The sequence below is a fragment of the Coniosporium apollinis genome (genome assembly GCF_000281105.1).
Source record: "Coniosporium apollinis CBS 100218 chromosome Unknown supercont1.2, whole genome shotgun sequence".
NCBI lineage: Eukaryota > Fungi > Ascomycota > Dothideomycetes > Coniosporium > Coniosporium apollinis.
In genome coordinates, this window is record NW_006913264.1 from 849,483 (window position 1) to 865,997 (window position 16,515).

The following is a 16,515-nucleotide window of genomic DNA, read 5'->3' on the forward strand; positions in this document are numbered from 1 at the left end:
AAGGAAGGCATCCAGGTGTCCACCATGGAGCCCGAAAGCCACACGAACGCCGAGCTGGTACAGACACTGAGCCAGTAGGTCGCCACCGAGGAGCTCTCACCCTTCGGGCGCTTTCAGCTGGAGACTTTGCATGCTGGCGTGGTTACTTGTCCGGGAGCACAGGAACGGCGGGGGGTCCTTTTAGGATGCGTGATGTTCCCCATGCAACTCCCAGGATTTGACAGGTCCCTTTTCTGGGCCTCGGTATCCAGAACGTAGCGCGTAGAGGTAGTCAAGAACGAGGCTCGTAAGGCCGGCTCGGAAACCGAATACCATCAAGTGGTGAAAGATTCTCTACATCGAGACTCTGGTTGAGACACAACGGACCATGTGTGGCACTTGTGGTGGCCGGCTAGCGCTCGGTGTGCGCTTTGTGTGACTCTTTGACCGAGTCACAAACTGGCAAAGTGAAGATAGAAAGGTACTAGTATGATTACTGACGTTGACAATGAGAAATGAGGTGGAAGGGGAGACGGCAGGCCGGTCGCATGAGGGGCATATAGCCGTGAGAGCTCACCCCCCAATCCGCGAGCTGACATCACTTGGCAACCCCTCCGCACATCACCAACCACCATCAGGGTCTTGGTGTTTTGCGGGGTACGGGTAAGGGGCCCCTGAGCCAGATCTGGTGTCCCCGCATTTCAAGCCACAGATGATCGGATCTGCAGCTTGACGACATGCACAGCGGATGCGACTCCGCGGGTCGGCTCTTCAGGTCGCGTGCTCGAAGATGTCTGCGCAATGTTATCTGGCTGGTTTTGGCAATGCACCCTGTTGAGCAACCCTGTGCTCGTACGGCTTGATCAGATGCAGAAGCACAAGATTATACTCTTCGCCTACGAAGGATCTGTGTGCAGTCGGCGCATGAAATGGTAGTGATCTTTCCAGGACAGCTTTACGATTCATACGAATGACACTCGCCAGGTACCTCGACCTCAGGGGAATTGAATACTCAGAATGTGTGAGTTTGCGTAAAAGGCGCGGCTTGTATTGGCGCACATTGGCTCCAAGACAGCGAGAGGACGGAGAGCATGTGTTGAGCACTACGCGGAATCGAGATCGTATCCAAATTTCTTCTTGAACGGGCTTCGTGTTGTTCAAGAGCTTACTCTAACGTTGTGAAGGCTGTACGCAACCGACTACCACGTCCTGAGCTAGAGGGATTGGGCGTCCGGTACCGCCGTATACCCATCATGTCGATAGGGCGGGACGTTTACTGCGATACTCGGCTGATGATACAAAAGCTCGAGGAGCTCTATCCTGAGGGGACACTCAGTGAAAGATCTCCCGAAGGGAAAGGCATTCAAGCGCTGCTGGAAACGTGGACGAACGATCAGTTCTTCTGGCACGTTGCGCGGTTGTTGCCTCCTACATATCCGATGATAGACAAGGCCTGGAGGGACGATCGCGCTGACATGGCGGGAGACAAGCTCAGTGCTGAGGCCCCTGATGAAGCGAGGCGAGAGGCTCTGAGCCATATCGTGGCGGCACTTGACATGTTGGAGCACACGTTCTTCGCAGATGGACGGGACTGGATATTGAAGACCAAGAATCCTACGCTGGCTGATATTAATGGTACGTTAAGAACAGATAGTCCCTCAGACACTCCTTGACGCGTTCCTCAGGTATCTGGACCTGGGACTGGTTGTTCCACGATCCCTGGATGGAGGGCGCTATTCCAGACGAATATGCCTTAGATGTTAGGTTCCCCAAGGTCTTTGCTTGGACGGAGCGCTTCAGACAGGTGCTTCGAGAAACAGACGCGCCGGTGTCCTGGATGGACAGTAACGATGTCGTCGAGGCGGTCTTATCATCGGAATTTGCGGAGCCGGAAGGGTCGGTAGACCATACTGATCCATTGGGCCTGCAAAAAGGGCAGGAGATAGAGGTGTGGCCCACGGATTCCGGCATGAACCACCATGACCATGGATTTCTCGTGAAGCTGGACACCCGAGAAGTTGCTATCTCCGCGAAGTCCAAAGATGGCAGGGAGCTGAGAATTCATTTCCCAAGAACCAACTTCAGAATCAGTGCGATCTCCGAGCTGGCAAATTGATCGGAAGTAAGCGGCGCGAAGTAGTCTTGCAGATAGACAAATCTTTGCATGGCTTCGCAGTTACTGCTTTAATATGCAACTGGCTGATCAGAGAATTCTGCAGCTGCGTAAGTTCAAGCCTGCTTCAACAGCTTGAAGCTCTACTCAATCCAGCTTTTTTTGGTGCCCGATGGCAGCAACACGCCCCTACAGATTAATGGCCCTCGTATTTAGCGGCCCGCCTGAACTCTGCATTTGGACCGAGGCTTCGTTCATCCCCTCATGCTTCTTGCAAATCCATGCATTGGTGGTCCGGATGATCCCCAGGTCAATCTCGATCACCAGGCATCAGAGTTTAAAGCTCTCTTCGACCGTCTTCCCATTCTTCCAATCTATATTCGGCCTTGTTGTTGTGAAGCTCTTCCTCTTGCTGAACTCGTTGAACCACTTCTCCAGACAGGTTCTGCCCTGCCGCCACTCAACCTTCCTGATATCGAAGAAGCCCAAAGCGGCAGCAACGGCTACTTCTGGTATCTCCGCCTTTTGTGGAGATTTGAGAATGGTCAACGTGCCTCTTTTCGCTTCCGCTTCGAGTCTGTCAAAGCCGCGTGTGATCTTTGCTCTCTGCCCATCGACCCACTCCTGGAACAGTACACCCTTCTCTTGCCTGACTTTTTGCTCGTAGACAACTAGAATCTCAGCGTCAAGCATGCCGCCAGCACAAGCCTCCATCGCTCGCAGCCGCCAGTAAGTCATATCTTTGACCACGTCCAATGCGGTTCCCGTCTCGGCCTCCTGTCTCTTAGCAGCTATGTTGCCCAAGAACTCGCATATGACACTGCTGTCGAAGATTCCATCTCCGCTGCCGACGGCCAGTACGGGGATCTTGGCTAGAGGATTGAAGACAGCAACGTCGGGCACGTTATCACTCCAACCTTTGTAGTGGGTCGGTGCCACGACGACTTGTTTAAGGTCTACGAGCTCCTCAAGCCCGAGCTCAATGGCGTACATATAGACTTTGCGGGAAAAGGGGCACAAGGGATGGTAAAGCAGCTTCAGGGAGGTAGAGCCGTAGGTTGTAGTATTGGAGAACACCGCCGAGGGTTCCACATCCGCGCTCGATCTCATATCCCAAGGCCTTCCTGAGCTCAAAGGAGCTTGCTTTGATCTTGAAGGAGTCTACACAGTAAAGACATTTGCCGCTGCCTTGCAGGACCGAAAATAACGAAGTGGCTTACACCTAGCTCTTGCCTAATCAATGGACCAGAATGATTGCCTGTACCGTACCTGCTAGTTGTTCAAGGAGGAGAGGGGATGAACTGCAGTCGATGGAGGTTGGAAAAACCCCGCACCTTGAATCGGCTTCTGCGCCAAGCCTGCTGGGACCTGCTGCATCTCCACCGTCCGTTTGCGCGTTGTAGTGCGAAATAATACAGCAACGGAGGTAAAGGAAACGACAATGTTTCCTCACCTCTGAGAACCACCTACCGATCCCACGTTCTCATAAATCATCTTCACTGTATCGACGCGAGTCGAAATACCAATCCCCCTGGCTTTGGTATGCTTCTGAACAGAACCTAGCGGTAAGAAACTCAGCATTTAACGCGGCATACCCCCTGATGCAGCGCGGCCGGGATTAACGGAGTGGGTCCATAGAGAGCTCGGAGTGACGATCACAGCTGCTGAAGATAGGTGTCGTTCCCAGCTGTGTAGCTCGTCGCAGACAAAACACGAGCTCGTGCGAATGCTTATGCGAGCTCCTGAAATGCTTGTCGTCATCTAGGCTCGGACGGCGGTGCCGACGCTTGAGGAAGCCACGAAGCTTGAGTTGCCGAACTACCGAACGGCTCAGCCGTCGCTCCCGAAGCTGTCAAGAACCGGCCTAGCGGTTGCCTTTTCCTTCAAACGGCTCTGACGGATCTCAAGCCACCGACAACCAGCCTTACGGGTCACCCTTGAAAACATCACTTTGCCGCGGCTGGTCGTGATTCCGCTATCCGCCCGTTTTCGTACGAACCTGACTTATCTTCGAGGGGCGTCTAGTTAAAATGGAAGTCCAGCCCAAAGCTTTTTTAGGATTGCATCCTGTCCATAAAACCTTCAAGTGCTGGTCCAAATCCCTTTCCGCTGTCATACATCCGACCTAAACACCAATCTCGAGAGATATACGAACCATTCGACGTTGAAGCACAGTGTTGCATAAGGGCTGGCGTCAATCGGCAGCAGTAAGAGCTATATCACGATGGAGAAGAAAGACGGGGCAGATGCGGAAGCCGGCCGCACGACACCAATACCGTACTGGAAGATCGTAGCGGACCAGAAAGTAGTCACGCCAGAGATTGTGAACTGGCCTTACAAGGGATCTGGCACAGAAGACGACCCATACCTAGTAGAATGGATAGACAACGACCCTCGCAACCCCATGCTGTTCTCGACAGCTACGAAACTACTCATCGCCCTTACGGTGGCGTTTGAGACGCTCTGCGTGTCGTTCGGTTCATCCACGTTCTCTGGCGGTAAGTCAAATGGTTAACGATGGCACTAAACAACTGCTAACGATGCATGGTGCAGGAATTGGTGGTCTTATACAAGAATTCGGCGTAAGCCAAGAGATCGCCATCCTCGGTCTCTCACTCTTCGTCTTGGGCTTCGCCCTCGGTCCACTTATATTCGCACCCATGAGCGAGCTATACGGACGGCAAATCACCTACCTGATCACCTTTGGAGCCTTTACCGCATTCAATGCCGGCACAGCGGGCGCGAAAAACATCGAATCCGTGATCATCCTCCGTTTCTTCGCCGGCTCCTTCGGGTCATCGCCGTTGACAAACGGCGGCGGTGTCATCGCTGACATGTATGCCGCAAAGCAGCGTGGTCTCATGATGGCCATCTTCGCAGCCGCTCCGTTTACTGGTCCTGCCCTCGGACCCATCGTTGGTGGATTTCTTGGCCAATACAGAGGCTGGAGATGGATAAACGGCATGGTTGCGATCTTCGCCGGCTTCATGTGGATCTTCGCTGTGCTGTTCGTTCCAGAAACATATGCGCCTGTACTGCTGAGGCAACGTGCCACGAAGCTGTCGCAGATGACTGGAAAGGTATATATTAGCAAGAGCGATGCGGATCGTGGGAAGGTTACTCCTGGCGAAGCGCTCAAGACCTCTCTTACACGGCCCTGGATCCTGCTTTTCCGGGAACCGATCGTTCTCATCCTCAGCATCTACACGGCCATCATATACGGCACACTGTACATGCTCTTCGGCGCCTTCCCAATTGTATATCAACAGGAGCGTGGATGGAGCGCCGGTATCGGCGGTCTCGCTTTCCTCGGCGTTCTCCTGGGGATGATCATCGCGCTGCTCTACGTCATTTTCGTAGACAACAAATACTACCAGCGTGCCGTCGAGCAGTCAGGCGGATATGCACCGCCTGAGGCTCGTCTGCCCCCAACGATTATTGGCGGCATCGCGCTCCCTGTCGGGCTTTTCTGGTTCGCCTGGACGAATTACGCCTCCATCCACTGGATGGTTAGCATCGCAGCAGGCGTACCCTTCGGCTTTGGCATGGTCCTCGTCTTCCTCGGTACCACGAACTACCTCATCGACTCGTACACCATCTTCGCCGCCTCCGTTCTCGCTGCGAGCTCTGTCATCCGTTCCACTTTCGGCGCCGCCTTTCCGCTGTTTACGCGGCAGATGTACGAGAGCCTTGGCATCCACTGGGCTTCGACTATACCGGCGTTCCTAGCGCTGGTTTGCGCACCGTTTCCGTTCTTGTTCTATAAATATGGCGCGCCTATTCGCATGAAGTGCAAGTACGCCGCGCAGGCTGACGCTTTCATGAAGTCGCTCCGCCCACAGACTGATATTGAGGAGGAGGAAGTTACCTCCGATCATGAGGGTGAGGCGGAGAAGGAGGCGGAAAAGGAAACTGAGGAAATTGATTCTGAGGAAGAACGGCCGCGCTTTGAGAGGATCAAGACGGGGAGGAGTGTGAGGAGTGTGAGGAGTGAAAGAGGCAGGGAGGACGGATGGAATGACAATCCTTACGATATCGATCGCGTCCACACAAGAGAATCCTTCAGGAGTGAGAGTCGACCAAGAGCTGCGAGTCGAGCGAGGAGTTTACGGAGGACTGCTAGTAGGACTTAATGATGGAACAGGTGCTTTGTCGAGTGCATTGTGTTGGCCGCGTATGGAGCATTTAGCGACTGGAGTTCGAGTGGGATGGAATCATCTGGCGCTACTGGGGCGAGGTCTGGACTATACAATACATAATTATGCTTGCTTAATGTATAGTCACCAACCGCGCGTTGCCCTACCAGCTACTTGATATTCTGATGACCTTCTAATCGAGCAGTCATGAGCAGTGTGGTCAGCTGCATCGTGAAGAACACCATTGATCGTGACGGCGCTCCTACTGAATCGTCAAGACCACGAAGCTCTCCTAGGTCAACGTCCATGGCCTACAATTTTTGCTTAAGCTGAACAAAGCCGCCCGCATTCCAATTCGACTGGCCTTCGAGCGAGTATAGACTTTCACCGGAGTTTGATCGAGAGGTGTGGCATCCTTGCAGATGCTTGATTGCCTACATGGCGCCTCTTAAAGCGTATGCCGTTTTCTCTTCACCAGCACACGTGAACCTCTTGATCGTTGTCTACGTGAAGCCACTTGGTCGCGCTCTAACCGCGCAGCCGTCGCGCTGGTCGGAAGCAGACGCGGCCGATCAGAGAAGTGACGTTGCCCGGCCACTCGATCACGTGAAGAGTTACAGAGTTACTACCGCGAATTCCTGCGATCCATGGATGCCTCAACTCTCCACCAGCAAAACCCCGACTCAAAAACAATACCGATTGAAAGTTTGCAGCAGCCGCAGCTTGTTCTTACACGCGCACCTTCCCGCTCGCAACGCATTCTGCCCTCGCTGTGTTCGCGCAAAGCGTAGCCTCTGCCCCCATTGACGCGGTCGTCGCGCCTCGCTCAGACTCGCTCGCACCTTGCACGTAAAGAGCCACTAACGTACGTGCGGTCCGTGCGTCGCCCAAACAACAAAGTTCAACACGCGAGAGTGCTCTCCAACTACCTCCCACTTCCAACCCTCGAACAGCCTCTCCGGTCCAACCCACACCCAACGCCCTCCTCTTAAGCTGGACTTGCCCTCCGACACAACCATTCTCCGGGAGCTTCGCCTTTTCCACCGGGCTGTTCGGGATCCGCCATTCCATCGCTGAGCAACATCGGTTACCCTTCGAGCGCGTCCAGGTACTTGGTGCTCTCCCAGCATCTACTACCTCGCATCTCGAGCCGGCTCTCGTATCTTTGCTGATACACTCGGCCGTCCTGCCGGGCTAGACGTACGTGTGCTCCCGAAGATATCTGACTCGCGAGCGAACGCCAACGTCGCGTCAAAACAGAATATAGTCACAGCAGCAGCATCCGCTTAGTGTCGATATACGCTTACCCTTGTGGATTCCTTCCAACTGCGAAGACATCACCAGTCGCTTCTCGTTCTCCGCAACAATGCCTGCCGTAAGTTTATCCTGCCATCGCGTTGATATCACCGTCACACATCAACATTCCGCGCGCGCCTGCACCCCAAAGACTCCCTCACTGACACATCGCTCTAGGGACGACCTGCCCGACAGCGTCTCGCCGCTGTCACCAATGAGAATGACGAGAACGCCGGCACGACACGTCTGACACGCGCGAAAGCCGCCGCGTTATCGACAACTTCAGACGCTCACGATCTTCCCAAGAAGGCCTTGGCAACCAAGAAGTCGGCAACGAACGTCACTGGCACCGCGCACCCCAGAAAACGCGCTGCACTCGGTGATGTCAGCAACGTCGCCAAAGGTGCTGAAGTAGTTGATGGCAAGGAGAAGAAGCCGCTTGCAGGCAAAGCGGGCCTCGTCTCGAAAGCAGCACAGCCGACCGGGATACAGAAGCCCTCGCGGACCAACTCGACGCGTACCATTCTTGGTCCGAAGGACAGGAACACTGCTCCTCATGAGTTGAAGCGGCCTGCGAGTGGGTCTGGCGTCGTGGGCAACGTGTCGAAGAAGCGAAACGTGTCGGGGTCCAGCACGAAGGCAATCAAGGAAGAAGAGACGACGGAGAACCTTGCGCCTTCGAGTAGGACGACGAAGACGACGGTCACTGTCGAGATCGAATCGAACATGCCTGCGAAGAAAGAGTTCACCGTCAAGTCTACCACGCCGACAGCACTGCCGGAAGCTGTTGAGGAGGAAGAGGTGCCGGATCTTGACAAGGAGGACGGCGATGATCCTTTGATGGTTGCCGAATACGTTGTCGAGATCTTCGAGTACTTGAGGGAGCTGGAATTGACCACGATGGCAAACCCTAACTACATGGAAAGCCAAGGCGAACTGGAATGGAAGATGCGAGGTATACTCGTGGACTGGCTGCTCGAGGTCCACACCCGGTTCCGGTTACTACCGGAAACGCTCTTCCTGGCCGTGAACATCATCGACCGGTTCCTCTCCATGAAGGTGGTGCAGCTTGACCGCCTGCAACTGGTTGGTGTCACAGCCATGTTCATCGCGTCAAAATACGAGGAGGTCCTGTCGCCTCACGTTCAGAACTTCCGCCATGTCGCCGACGATGGCTTCACGGAAGAAGAGATCCTGAGCGCTGAGCGCTTCGTCCTCGGTGCCCTCAACTACGATCTCAGCTATCCCAACCCGATGAACTTCCTGCGGAGAATATCAAAGGCCGATAGCTACGACATCCAGACGCGTACCCTCGGCAAATACCTACTCGAAATCAGCTGTCTAGATCACCGCTTCATCGCGCACGAGCCGAGCCGAATCGCCGCTGCATCAATGTACTTGGCGCGTCTGGTGCTCGAGCGTGGAGACTGGGTAAGTGCAAATGTATCTCTCTACAAACACAACTAAAGCTAACTCATCCAGGACGCCACTCTCGCTCGTTACGCCGGTTACACCGAGGAGGAAATCCAGCCTGTGCTGCTGCTCATGATCGACTATCTTAGAAGCCCAGTTGTTCACGAGGCCTTCTTCAAGAAGTACGCGAGTAAGAAGTTCCTGAAAGGTAAGCTATATACTCTCATAAACCACTATCTGCCTGTGGAGAAACATTGCTCAGACTATTACTCAGCTTCCATCGTCCTTCGCGCATGGGCCAAAAAGTGGGCCCCATACTATTTGGGCGAAGACGCCACCACCAAGAGCGCCAAACAGACCTAAGGCCCAGCCTTCTTCGTTCCCGTGTCAACGAGTAATCGCCAAATCGCCAACCATCTGCCCACCGCGTTGGGGCTTCTTCTGCGACAACCGCCTGCCGACTCCGATTCCGCGCTGCGACTTTCCCGTATCCCTCCGTCTCGCATTCGCCCAGCCCCTTCTCACCGTTCTGTTGGGGGCGGAAATATCTCATATCATCGGCGTTGGGGTCTCTTCCATGGTTTTGGATGCTGCTTTTCCTTTTCTGCTTTCTCTCCATCACTTGCTAGGCATGGGCTGGGCTAGGCTTTCTTGTTTGTTTACGGCATTATGGGTTTGAATCGTTGCTCTGGATACATCAGTGGAGGGGGGAGGAGATACACTCGTGATAAGTCCGGCTTGCGCTGGACTTTGACGGACGTGGGTGACGTGGGAGAGGAAGGGTGAGGAGAGGAAGAATGTACGCTGGTAGACGGGCTGGAGAGTGCGAAACTACACTGTACTGTAGCAGATCATGCGCAGCCTCAACCGTGTGTGCGCGACTTCTCCTGCTGTCTGTGAAGCCTTGACTTGCTAACGTGTGCCAATCCGCATTCTTCAGCTCTGGCAACTGAAGTATTTCGATGGAATCTACACGAGATGGATCCGTCACGTGATATCGTGCAGGCTTGGTGTCCTCAGTAACTCAACCTCAGTGTTCCGTGTTCACCAGGCCAGTCGATCTCACTCGCTCAAGTCCTACCATGTTCGGGATGACTTATGAGCCCACGGGAAAACTAGAAGCGGTAAAGCGGTAATCGTCTTGTGTGCGGCTTCCTTAACCCGTTACTGGCTCTAGTGTCACCCCATTCACATCAAATCACGCAGCGCCTTGCTTAGGTCAAGCTGCTTCGATAGCTCCTCGCTCCATGGATCCTGCATTTCATCGGCGCGATGGCTACGCAGCAACGTCAAGAGAAGGACAGCTTCTTCAACCATCTCTTCGCTCTCGACCAAAGCGATGATGAGCACGACGAAGGACTGGAAGAATCAATCGCGGCGCTGAAGCGCTCTGCATCGAAGACAAAGATTGCTGCCGCCAGTAGACAGAAAGGACCGTCCGTCAAGCCGGCTAAGTCGCCGCATGTTCAAGCAACAGCTACCCCCAGCGCAAGGAATGAACGTACGACCGAGCGCCCTCAAGTCTCGATTACGCCCGCCATAGTGCGATCTGTCTCAGCCCCTGAAGCTCCCATTTCTGTCGTCTCCCAGGCGATTGCTAGGGTGAAGGAAACACCTCTCCGCTCCTTCCATGTCACGAAGCCCGCAGAGCTTGTCCACAGCGTCACGGATCCTCAATCCCTTCGATCATCTATGATGGCGGCCTCAGCGATGCCCAGGGCAGCCGGCAAGCGCAAGCGTGCGGGAACTATTCAGATGGTCCCGGGAGACCAGCAAATTTTCAAGGATCTGGCTTTCTGTACGGACAAGCGCTTGGCTTTTTTTTGGAACATGACTGACCAGCTGGCAGATTTCTTCCCAAACAACGACACCCATCCCGCGAGGCGCATGCGGATCACCAAGGCCCTTCAGTACGGGGCGCTGTGGATCAAGGACTGGGCTGAGGGTATCACGCACGTGATTGCCGACAATAGCATGAACTATACCCAGCTTCTAAAGTACCTAAAGCTAGACGCCTTACCGGTAGGTTGAAGCAGCTCGGTTTATCACGACCGCTGACAGGTGTAGCATGATGTAGTTCCAGTCAATGAAATCTATCCTGCGGACTGCATCGCTTTCCGTACTCGGCTTGATCCTCATCAGGCTCGCTACCAAGTCGATGGCTTTAAACCTGCAGCCACTGCACTGGAGGTGGTTCCAACGAGTATTCCGTCTACGCAGAGTTCACTGCCGCTCAAGCCCGCCAAGCGAGACGTCCTGGCTCGGGAGCCGCAGACGCCCTCGAAAGCAAGTGAAAGCAGCAACCCGCCTTCGCAGGATGTTATGATGGCAAGGTCTCGTCCTGTCGAACGAAACACGACCGCTGAGTCTCTTACTACCGACCAATACCATGATGAACTGGCCGCCGCTATTGCGGAAGCGAAAGTGCTCGAAGACCTCGTAAGACCTCCCTATCAGAAGCCACGGAAGAACCAACTGACAAGTGCCCTCCAGCCTCTAGACTCCGATGACGAGTCAGCCGATAGCCGCCCCAGCAGCTCCTCAGCCGATGACTCCTCGGACGAGAAACCGGTGAAGCTCCTCAAACAGTCCTCAAAAGCCATCTTCCAGTCCTGGCAATCCAATTTCCAATGCATGCACGAACACACCGGCAAAGCCTCCATCGACAACCCCAACGCCCGTACGATCGAGGTCCTCGAGCAGATGTGCGCCTACTACGATCAGACGCACGACCACTGGCGCACCATCGCCTACCGCAAAGGCATTGCCAGCCTACGAGAGCAGACCAGCAAAATCAGCACGGCGGAAGCAGCGCAGCGCCTCCCCTTTGTCGGCGCGCGCCTCGCCGCCAAGATCGAGGAGATCGTCTGGACAAACCGCCTCAGCCGGCTAGACAACGCGCTGGCGGACCAAGATCCCGCGGCCGCCGCGCTGCAGACTTTCCTGCGCATCTACGGCGTCGGCTTCGCGCAGGCCTCGCGGTGGGTGGCGCAGGGCTTCCGCACCCTGTCCTCGCTCGCGGGCGCGAAACTCTCGCCGAGCCAGAAGGTTGGGCTGGAGCACTACGACGACTTCAACGCGCGCATCCCGCGCGCCGAGGTCGAGCAGCACGCCGCCGTCGTGCGCGAGTGTCTGCGCCGCCTCGATCCGGCCGCCGAGGTCATCGTGGGCGGATCCTACAGGCGCGGCGCCGCGGACTCCGGCGACATCGACCTCGTCATCACGCACGGCTCCGCCGGGCTGGCCCATCTGCAGCGCCTCGTCTTCGAGACGCTGGTCCCGCAGCTAACGGCCCAGGGCTTCCTCAAGGCCGCACTAGCGACGTCGCACAAGCGCGACGGCGACGCCGCCGGCGCGAAGTGGCTCGGCGCGTCCTGCCTCCCTGCCCCTAACCCGCAGGTCTGGCGCCGCATCGACCTCCTCCTCGTGCCGCCCGCGGAGATCGGCGCCGCGCTGATATACTTCACGGGCAACGACGTCTTCAACCGGAGTATTCGGCTGCTGGCGAGCAGGAAGGGCATGCGGCTTAACCAGCGCGGGCTGTATAGGGATGTGGGACGCGGCCCGGGGAGGACCAGGACGGCGCGGGGGACGCTGGTCGAGGCGAGGAGCGAGAGGCGCATCTTTGAGGCGTTGGGCGTGCCGTGGAGGTCGCCGGAGCAGCGGATTTGCTAGCGGGTGCTTTGGCGGGGGGGTATTGGGGTTTGGATGTTCTTGGTTTGGATTAAGCTGGGATACTGGATGCATAGCGTGGGGGGTTTCTTCAAAAGGTAGGTCAGGCATGTCGAGGCAGGCATGATTCGGGCGCGTGGCTGTTCCGGGCGCAGTGGGAGTTTTGGGATGAGATGGGTTCTGGATAGCGAGAACGTCACCCTTGCAACATTGCTCATGCGAAGTCAGACGTTGAGATAGCTGTATCTAGCACATAGGACAACGACCTCCGTCTCCTCATTAAGCTTACTTGGACAGCGCGGCGGTAACGTCCCCACAAACCCCCAAGCCCAGCGCGCGCCGTTTCTCTCCCAGCGAGTTTGACGTACACGTACGTCGCCGCCAACAGAGAAACCTCGACGGAAAGCAAGCAGCGCGCAGCGGGATGAGAAGAAAGAAAAACAAAACAAGATGGGGTTAGCGAATACTCCGCAAGGGATACCTGTATCTAAGTCTGCAAAACGCCAGCGCGTAGTGAAAAAGGGGGTATCTGAAACGAGTGACCAAGGGTAGGAGCGCGTGCGAAGCGGAGTGCGAAGCCGAGAAGAAAATGGCAAGTATAAGAAGACAAAGCTATGATTATCCGGACAGCAGAAGGAGATGGGAAGAAACGATGAAACTCGAGCTGCTAGCGGCTGGATGAGGAAATAGAGGGCCGAAAACATGGCATGCACGGCGTTACAAGAATGTAACAAGATCCTGAAGAGTGTGTGACGCGGTGCAAGAGGGAAAGACGAATCAGCGTGAAATTGCTTCTGTCCTCCTCCTCGAAGCGTGTTCTGCCCAAAGACATGTTTGGCGAGAAGTGAGGACGACGGACATCAAGGTCTACCCACTCGATTGGGGGTGGTGTCGAAGGATCCAATACTCCGGCGTCTCTTCTTGATTCCCTCCTCCTAAAACTTCAACCAGCTCATATCCTGATGCCCCAGGTCCGTCCTCTCAGGTCTGGGGGGCGGCACGTTCCCCTTCGCCGCCTGCCGAACCGGCATCCCAGGCTCTGGCACACCACCCGGAAACACCGTCATCGTGCTGCCCCGATCCCCTTGCTGCACCCCACCCGCGATCAACCGGCTCGCCGTCGCGCTCTTCGGCCCAAACTGCGCGCTGTAGAAACTGCTCGGTGCGTCCTTGCCCAGGTGCGGGCTCCCATGCAAGCTCTCGGTATAGACGCTGCTGACCGGTCGCGCGTTCCACACGGGGTCCGAGACCGGATCCCAGGTCGTGGCGCCGGTGTGCAAGCCCGTTGCACCAGACGTGCTGCTGCCGTGGTTGTGGTCGCCGAAGCTGGAGACGGAACTCACGTCGCTGTGGGGCCGTGAGGGGTGGGCGGATAGGCTATTGCTGAATGCGGCCGCGGAGCCAGGGACGTGTTCTTGAGAGCGGCCGGGCGTTAGGCTGCCGGTTGGGACTTGGCCGAGACGCTGGCCGTCGTATTTGGCGCTGTGGAGGTCTAGGGGGGCCACAATTTGGGAGGGCTGGCTTAGGCATGCCGAGTTTGTGTACTCGGAATGGCTTCCGGCGGATGAGCGTGAGAGGTCAGAAGCGTAGGTGGACCGGCCCGAAGGCATGCGCGCGAGGTTGGTGGCCTGGTTGTTGGTGAAGTAGCGGCTCCAGCCCGAGCTGCGGGTGCGGCGTGGTGGAGATTCGGCCGTTAGGGGCGTCGGGTCACGGACAGCGGCCGGAGGGGGAGGTTCAATACGTGCGACTGGCTTTTCTGTGATCTGGACCTCCTGTTCCTCGCCAATCCTAGTCAGTTCCACCGGATCGTTGTACGCAAGGGGGCTCTTCTTGTGCATGAGGCCCGCCGTGCTGGCGTCGCTGCCGTGGGGACCGAGGCCCCGTTTATGGCCAGAGGGGATCTTGCCGCTCATGATGGCGATAGAGCTCTGGGAGATGTTCTTCGAGGTCGTATAACTGTGTCCGATTGAGCCTCCGGCCTCACTCATGAACTCTGCGCCTTGGTCCTGGAAACTCAGACGATTGCGGTCCTTCTCGACGTAGCCACCTCCGCCTGCCCGCTTTCGCCGTTGTCGTTTCCACCGTAAGAGGAGAAGCAGGATGATCGAAATAGCTGCGATACCGAAGATGGCGCCAAGCGTGGCACCGAGTACCGTGAGCATTCGTGACTTGTTGGGACCGGGAGCAACTGGTGTAGTGGCGGCTGCTGTGCTTGATGATGTCGGAGTCGACGTGCTGGATGGTATTGGCCGCGATGCTGGCACGGAAGTAAAGCTTGAGATCACAACTACCTGGTCGCCTTCGAAGAAACTAGCCGCGTCCAACCATGTATTCTCTCGCTGGTCGAATATGGATAGCGGATCATCAGCATTGCCCCCGGTGATGAAAGCCACGCCATTCTCGTCTTGCGCTATCGAGAACCCTGATCTCGTAGTCGTTGGTGCGGATGTGCTGTTGTAGGCTGGCCAGTCGCCAGTATTGATATCTCGTCTTCGTCGTTTCGCGGGCCGCTCTCCCCCCGTCTGGCTGGGTGAGGCAGCTGAGCCGTCTCCATTGGCAAGAACAACACCGGTCACTTGGTTCGGAGAGACGCCCATGTTGAAGATCTCTAGTATCTTGCTTCCATCACCGCCTGTTACGATGCTGGCCCGAGTCGAGGACTGATCCCGAAAGCCTTCTGCGAGCTGCGGACCAAGGTCGGACCAGCCGCGGTCCGGACCGAAGAGGAAGACTTGCTTATTCTGCGCTCCGCCGCCAAGCATGACAGCGTGACTTTCGTTCCATGGCATGAGCATTGGGGCTACGACGGGCGGGGCAGTCGCGCTCAATGCTCTGACGGCATGGGGCGCGTGGACAGAGATGACAAATGTTTCCGATGATGGTGCGAAACTACTACCGGTTTCCTGGGATCCCGAGTAGATGAGGATTTCCTGAGAAGCTGGAAGATACGTGGCGCCGTGGTTCCGTCTGTTCGTGGTGACGGATGTGACTGGCCAGATCCATTCCCATCTCTTCTCTGTAAACGACCATCTCTCGAGACCTGGGTAATGTGTGATTGAGGGGTCGACGCTCCCTCCTACTAGGTAAAGGGCGGCTTTACTGAGGTCGCCATCAGGAATGACTCTGACGCATGCTGCTCCTGTCACTTGAACGCCTCTGTCCAGCTGCGACCATTCTCCACCTGGTCTCAGCTCGAGAGCCTGGAACGCATCGGGCGAGTATGTGTATAGAGTGCCATCGTGTACCACCGAGCAATGGCCTTTCAGCTCGACATCCGGACGAGGAGCCGGCATTGTGTGGGTTCGGAACGGATTCGTATCAGAACGGTTACGATGAAAGGCGCGAACGATGAAGGTAGATGAACGGGGAAGGTGTACCGGGTAACGGGGAGAGACCAGGTTCAGCGTTCGCTTTACGCCTTCATAGCGACGCTGTGTTTACCGCGACTCTTCAGGTGGAATGCTTCGACGAGGAGACAGAAGGACTATGTGTGAAGCCGCCGTAGAGCCCTTAGCCCTGACCGGTTCCTTCTCTTAGTATTGTGGAGTCCAGTTGCACGATACGTTGGTTGTGTTCAATTGCTTGGTACAGGTCGTGCGTGCGGATGTCCTTGAACTCACGACGAACGGGTCGATGCCAGTACACTGCTTTGTTCCTACACGATCAACGTTCGCGTGTAAAAAGTTTGACTTCGGAGCCTCGTGACACAGCTGCCGTAACGGGTATGGTATAGGGTGGCTCGTTCAGACGTTGCTGAGACGTGAAGCCCGTCAAGGGCGGTTGGTCGGTCAGGGAGGGTGCTGTAGCCGCAAGAAAAGGCAGCAGAGAGAGGAAGCCGAACTCGGGCGAGCGAGAGGGTAGAGGCACTCAGCCGACAAAGCTGAAGATGCGTGCAACGAGCGTGTC

At 56.1% G+C, this 16,515-nt stretch overlaps 6 protein-coding genes across 6 annotated transcripts; 4 read left to right on the forward strand and 2 right to left on the reverse strand.

Moving 5' to 3' along the window:
• Positions 1 to 1,232: 1,232 nt before the first annotated feature.
• W97_00680 (uncharacterized protein) lies at positions 1,233 to 2,095 on the forward strand (the record flags this gene model as incomplete). Its single annotated transcript, XM_007778592.1, has 2 exons — positions 1,233 to 1,614; positions 1,665 to 2,095. The coding sequence occupies 2 exons, from the start codon at positions 1,233 to 1,235 to the stop codon at positions 2,093 to 2,095; spliced, it is 813 nt and encodes a 270-aa protein (XP_007776782.1).
• A 327-nt stretch (positions 2,096 to 2,422) lies between these two features.
• On the reverse strand, positions 2,423 to 3,202 carry W97_00681 (uncharacterized protein; the record flags this gene model as incomplete). The annotated part of the gene is made up of 1 exon (XM_007778593.1): positions 2,423 to 3,202. One exon carries the CDS (start codon positions 3,200 to 3,202, stop codon positions 2,423 to 2,425), a length of 780 nt encoding a protein of 259 aa, XP_007776783.1.
• A 1,114-nt stretch (positions 3,203 to 4,316) lies between these two features.
• Positions 4,317 to 6,225, forward strand: W97_00682 (uncharacterized protein; the record flags this gene model as incomplete). Its single annotated transcript, XM_007778594.1, has 2 exons — positions 4,317 to 4,590; positions 4,646 to 6,225. The coding sequence occupies 2 exons, from the start codon at positions 4,317 to 4,319 to the stop codon at positions 6,223 to 6,225; spliced, it is 1,854 nt and encodes a 617-aa protein (XP_007776784.1).
• A 1,369-nt stretch (positions 6,226 to 7,594) lies between these two features.
• On the forward strand, positions 7,595 to 9,300 carry W97_00683 (uncharacterized protein; the record flags this gene model as incomplete). Its single annotated transcript, XM_007778595.1, has 4 exons — positions 7,595 to 7,603; positions 7,702 to 8,955; positions 9,007 to 9,145; positions 9,212 to 9,300. The coding sequence occupies 4 exons, from the start codon at positions 7,595 to 7,597 to the stop codon at positions 9,298 to 9,300; spliced, it is 1,491 nt and encodes a 496-aa protein (XP_007776785.1).
• A 909-nt stretch (positions 9,301 to 10,209) lies between these two features.
• Positions 10,210 to 12,612, forward strand: W97_00684 (uncharacterized protein; the record flags this gene model as incomplete). Its single annotated transcript, XM_007778596.1, has 4 exons — positions 10,210 to 10,735; positions 10,787 to 10,959; positions 11,005 to 11,130; positions 11,212 to 12,612. The coding sequence occupies 4 exons, from the start codon at positions 10,210 to 10,212 to the stop codon at positions 12,610 to 12,612; spliced, it is 2,226 nt and encodes a 741-aa protein (XP_007776786.1).
• Positions 12,613 to 13,544: 932 nt separating this feature from the next.
• On the reverse strand, positions 13,545 to 15,902 carry W97_00685 (uncharacterized protein; the record flags this gene model as incomplete). Its single annotated transcript, XM_007778597.1, has 1 exon — positions 13,545 to 15,902. The coding sequence occupies one exon, from the start codon at positions 15,900 to 15,902 to the stop codon at positions 13,545 to 13,547; it is 2,358 nt and encodes a 785-aa protein (XP_007776787.1).
• Positions 15,903 to 16,515: the final 613 nt, after the last annotated feature.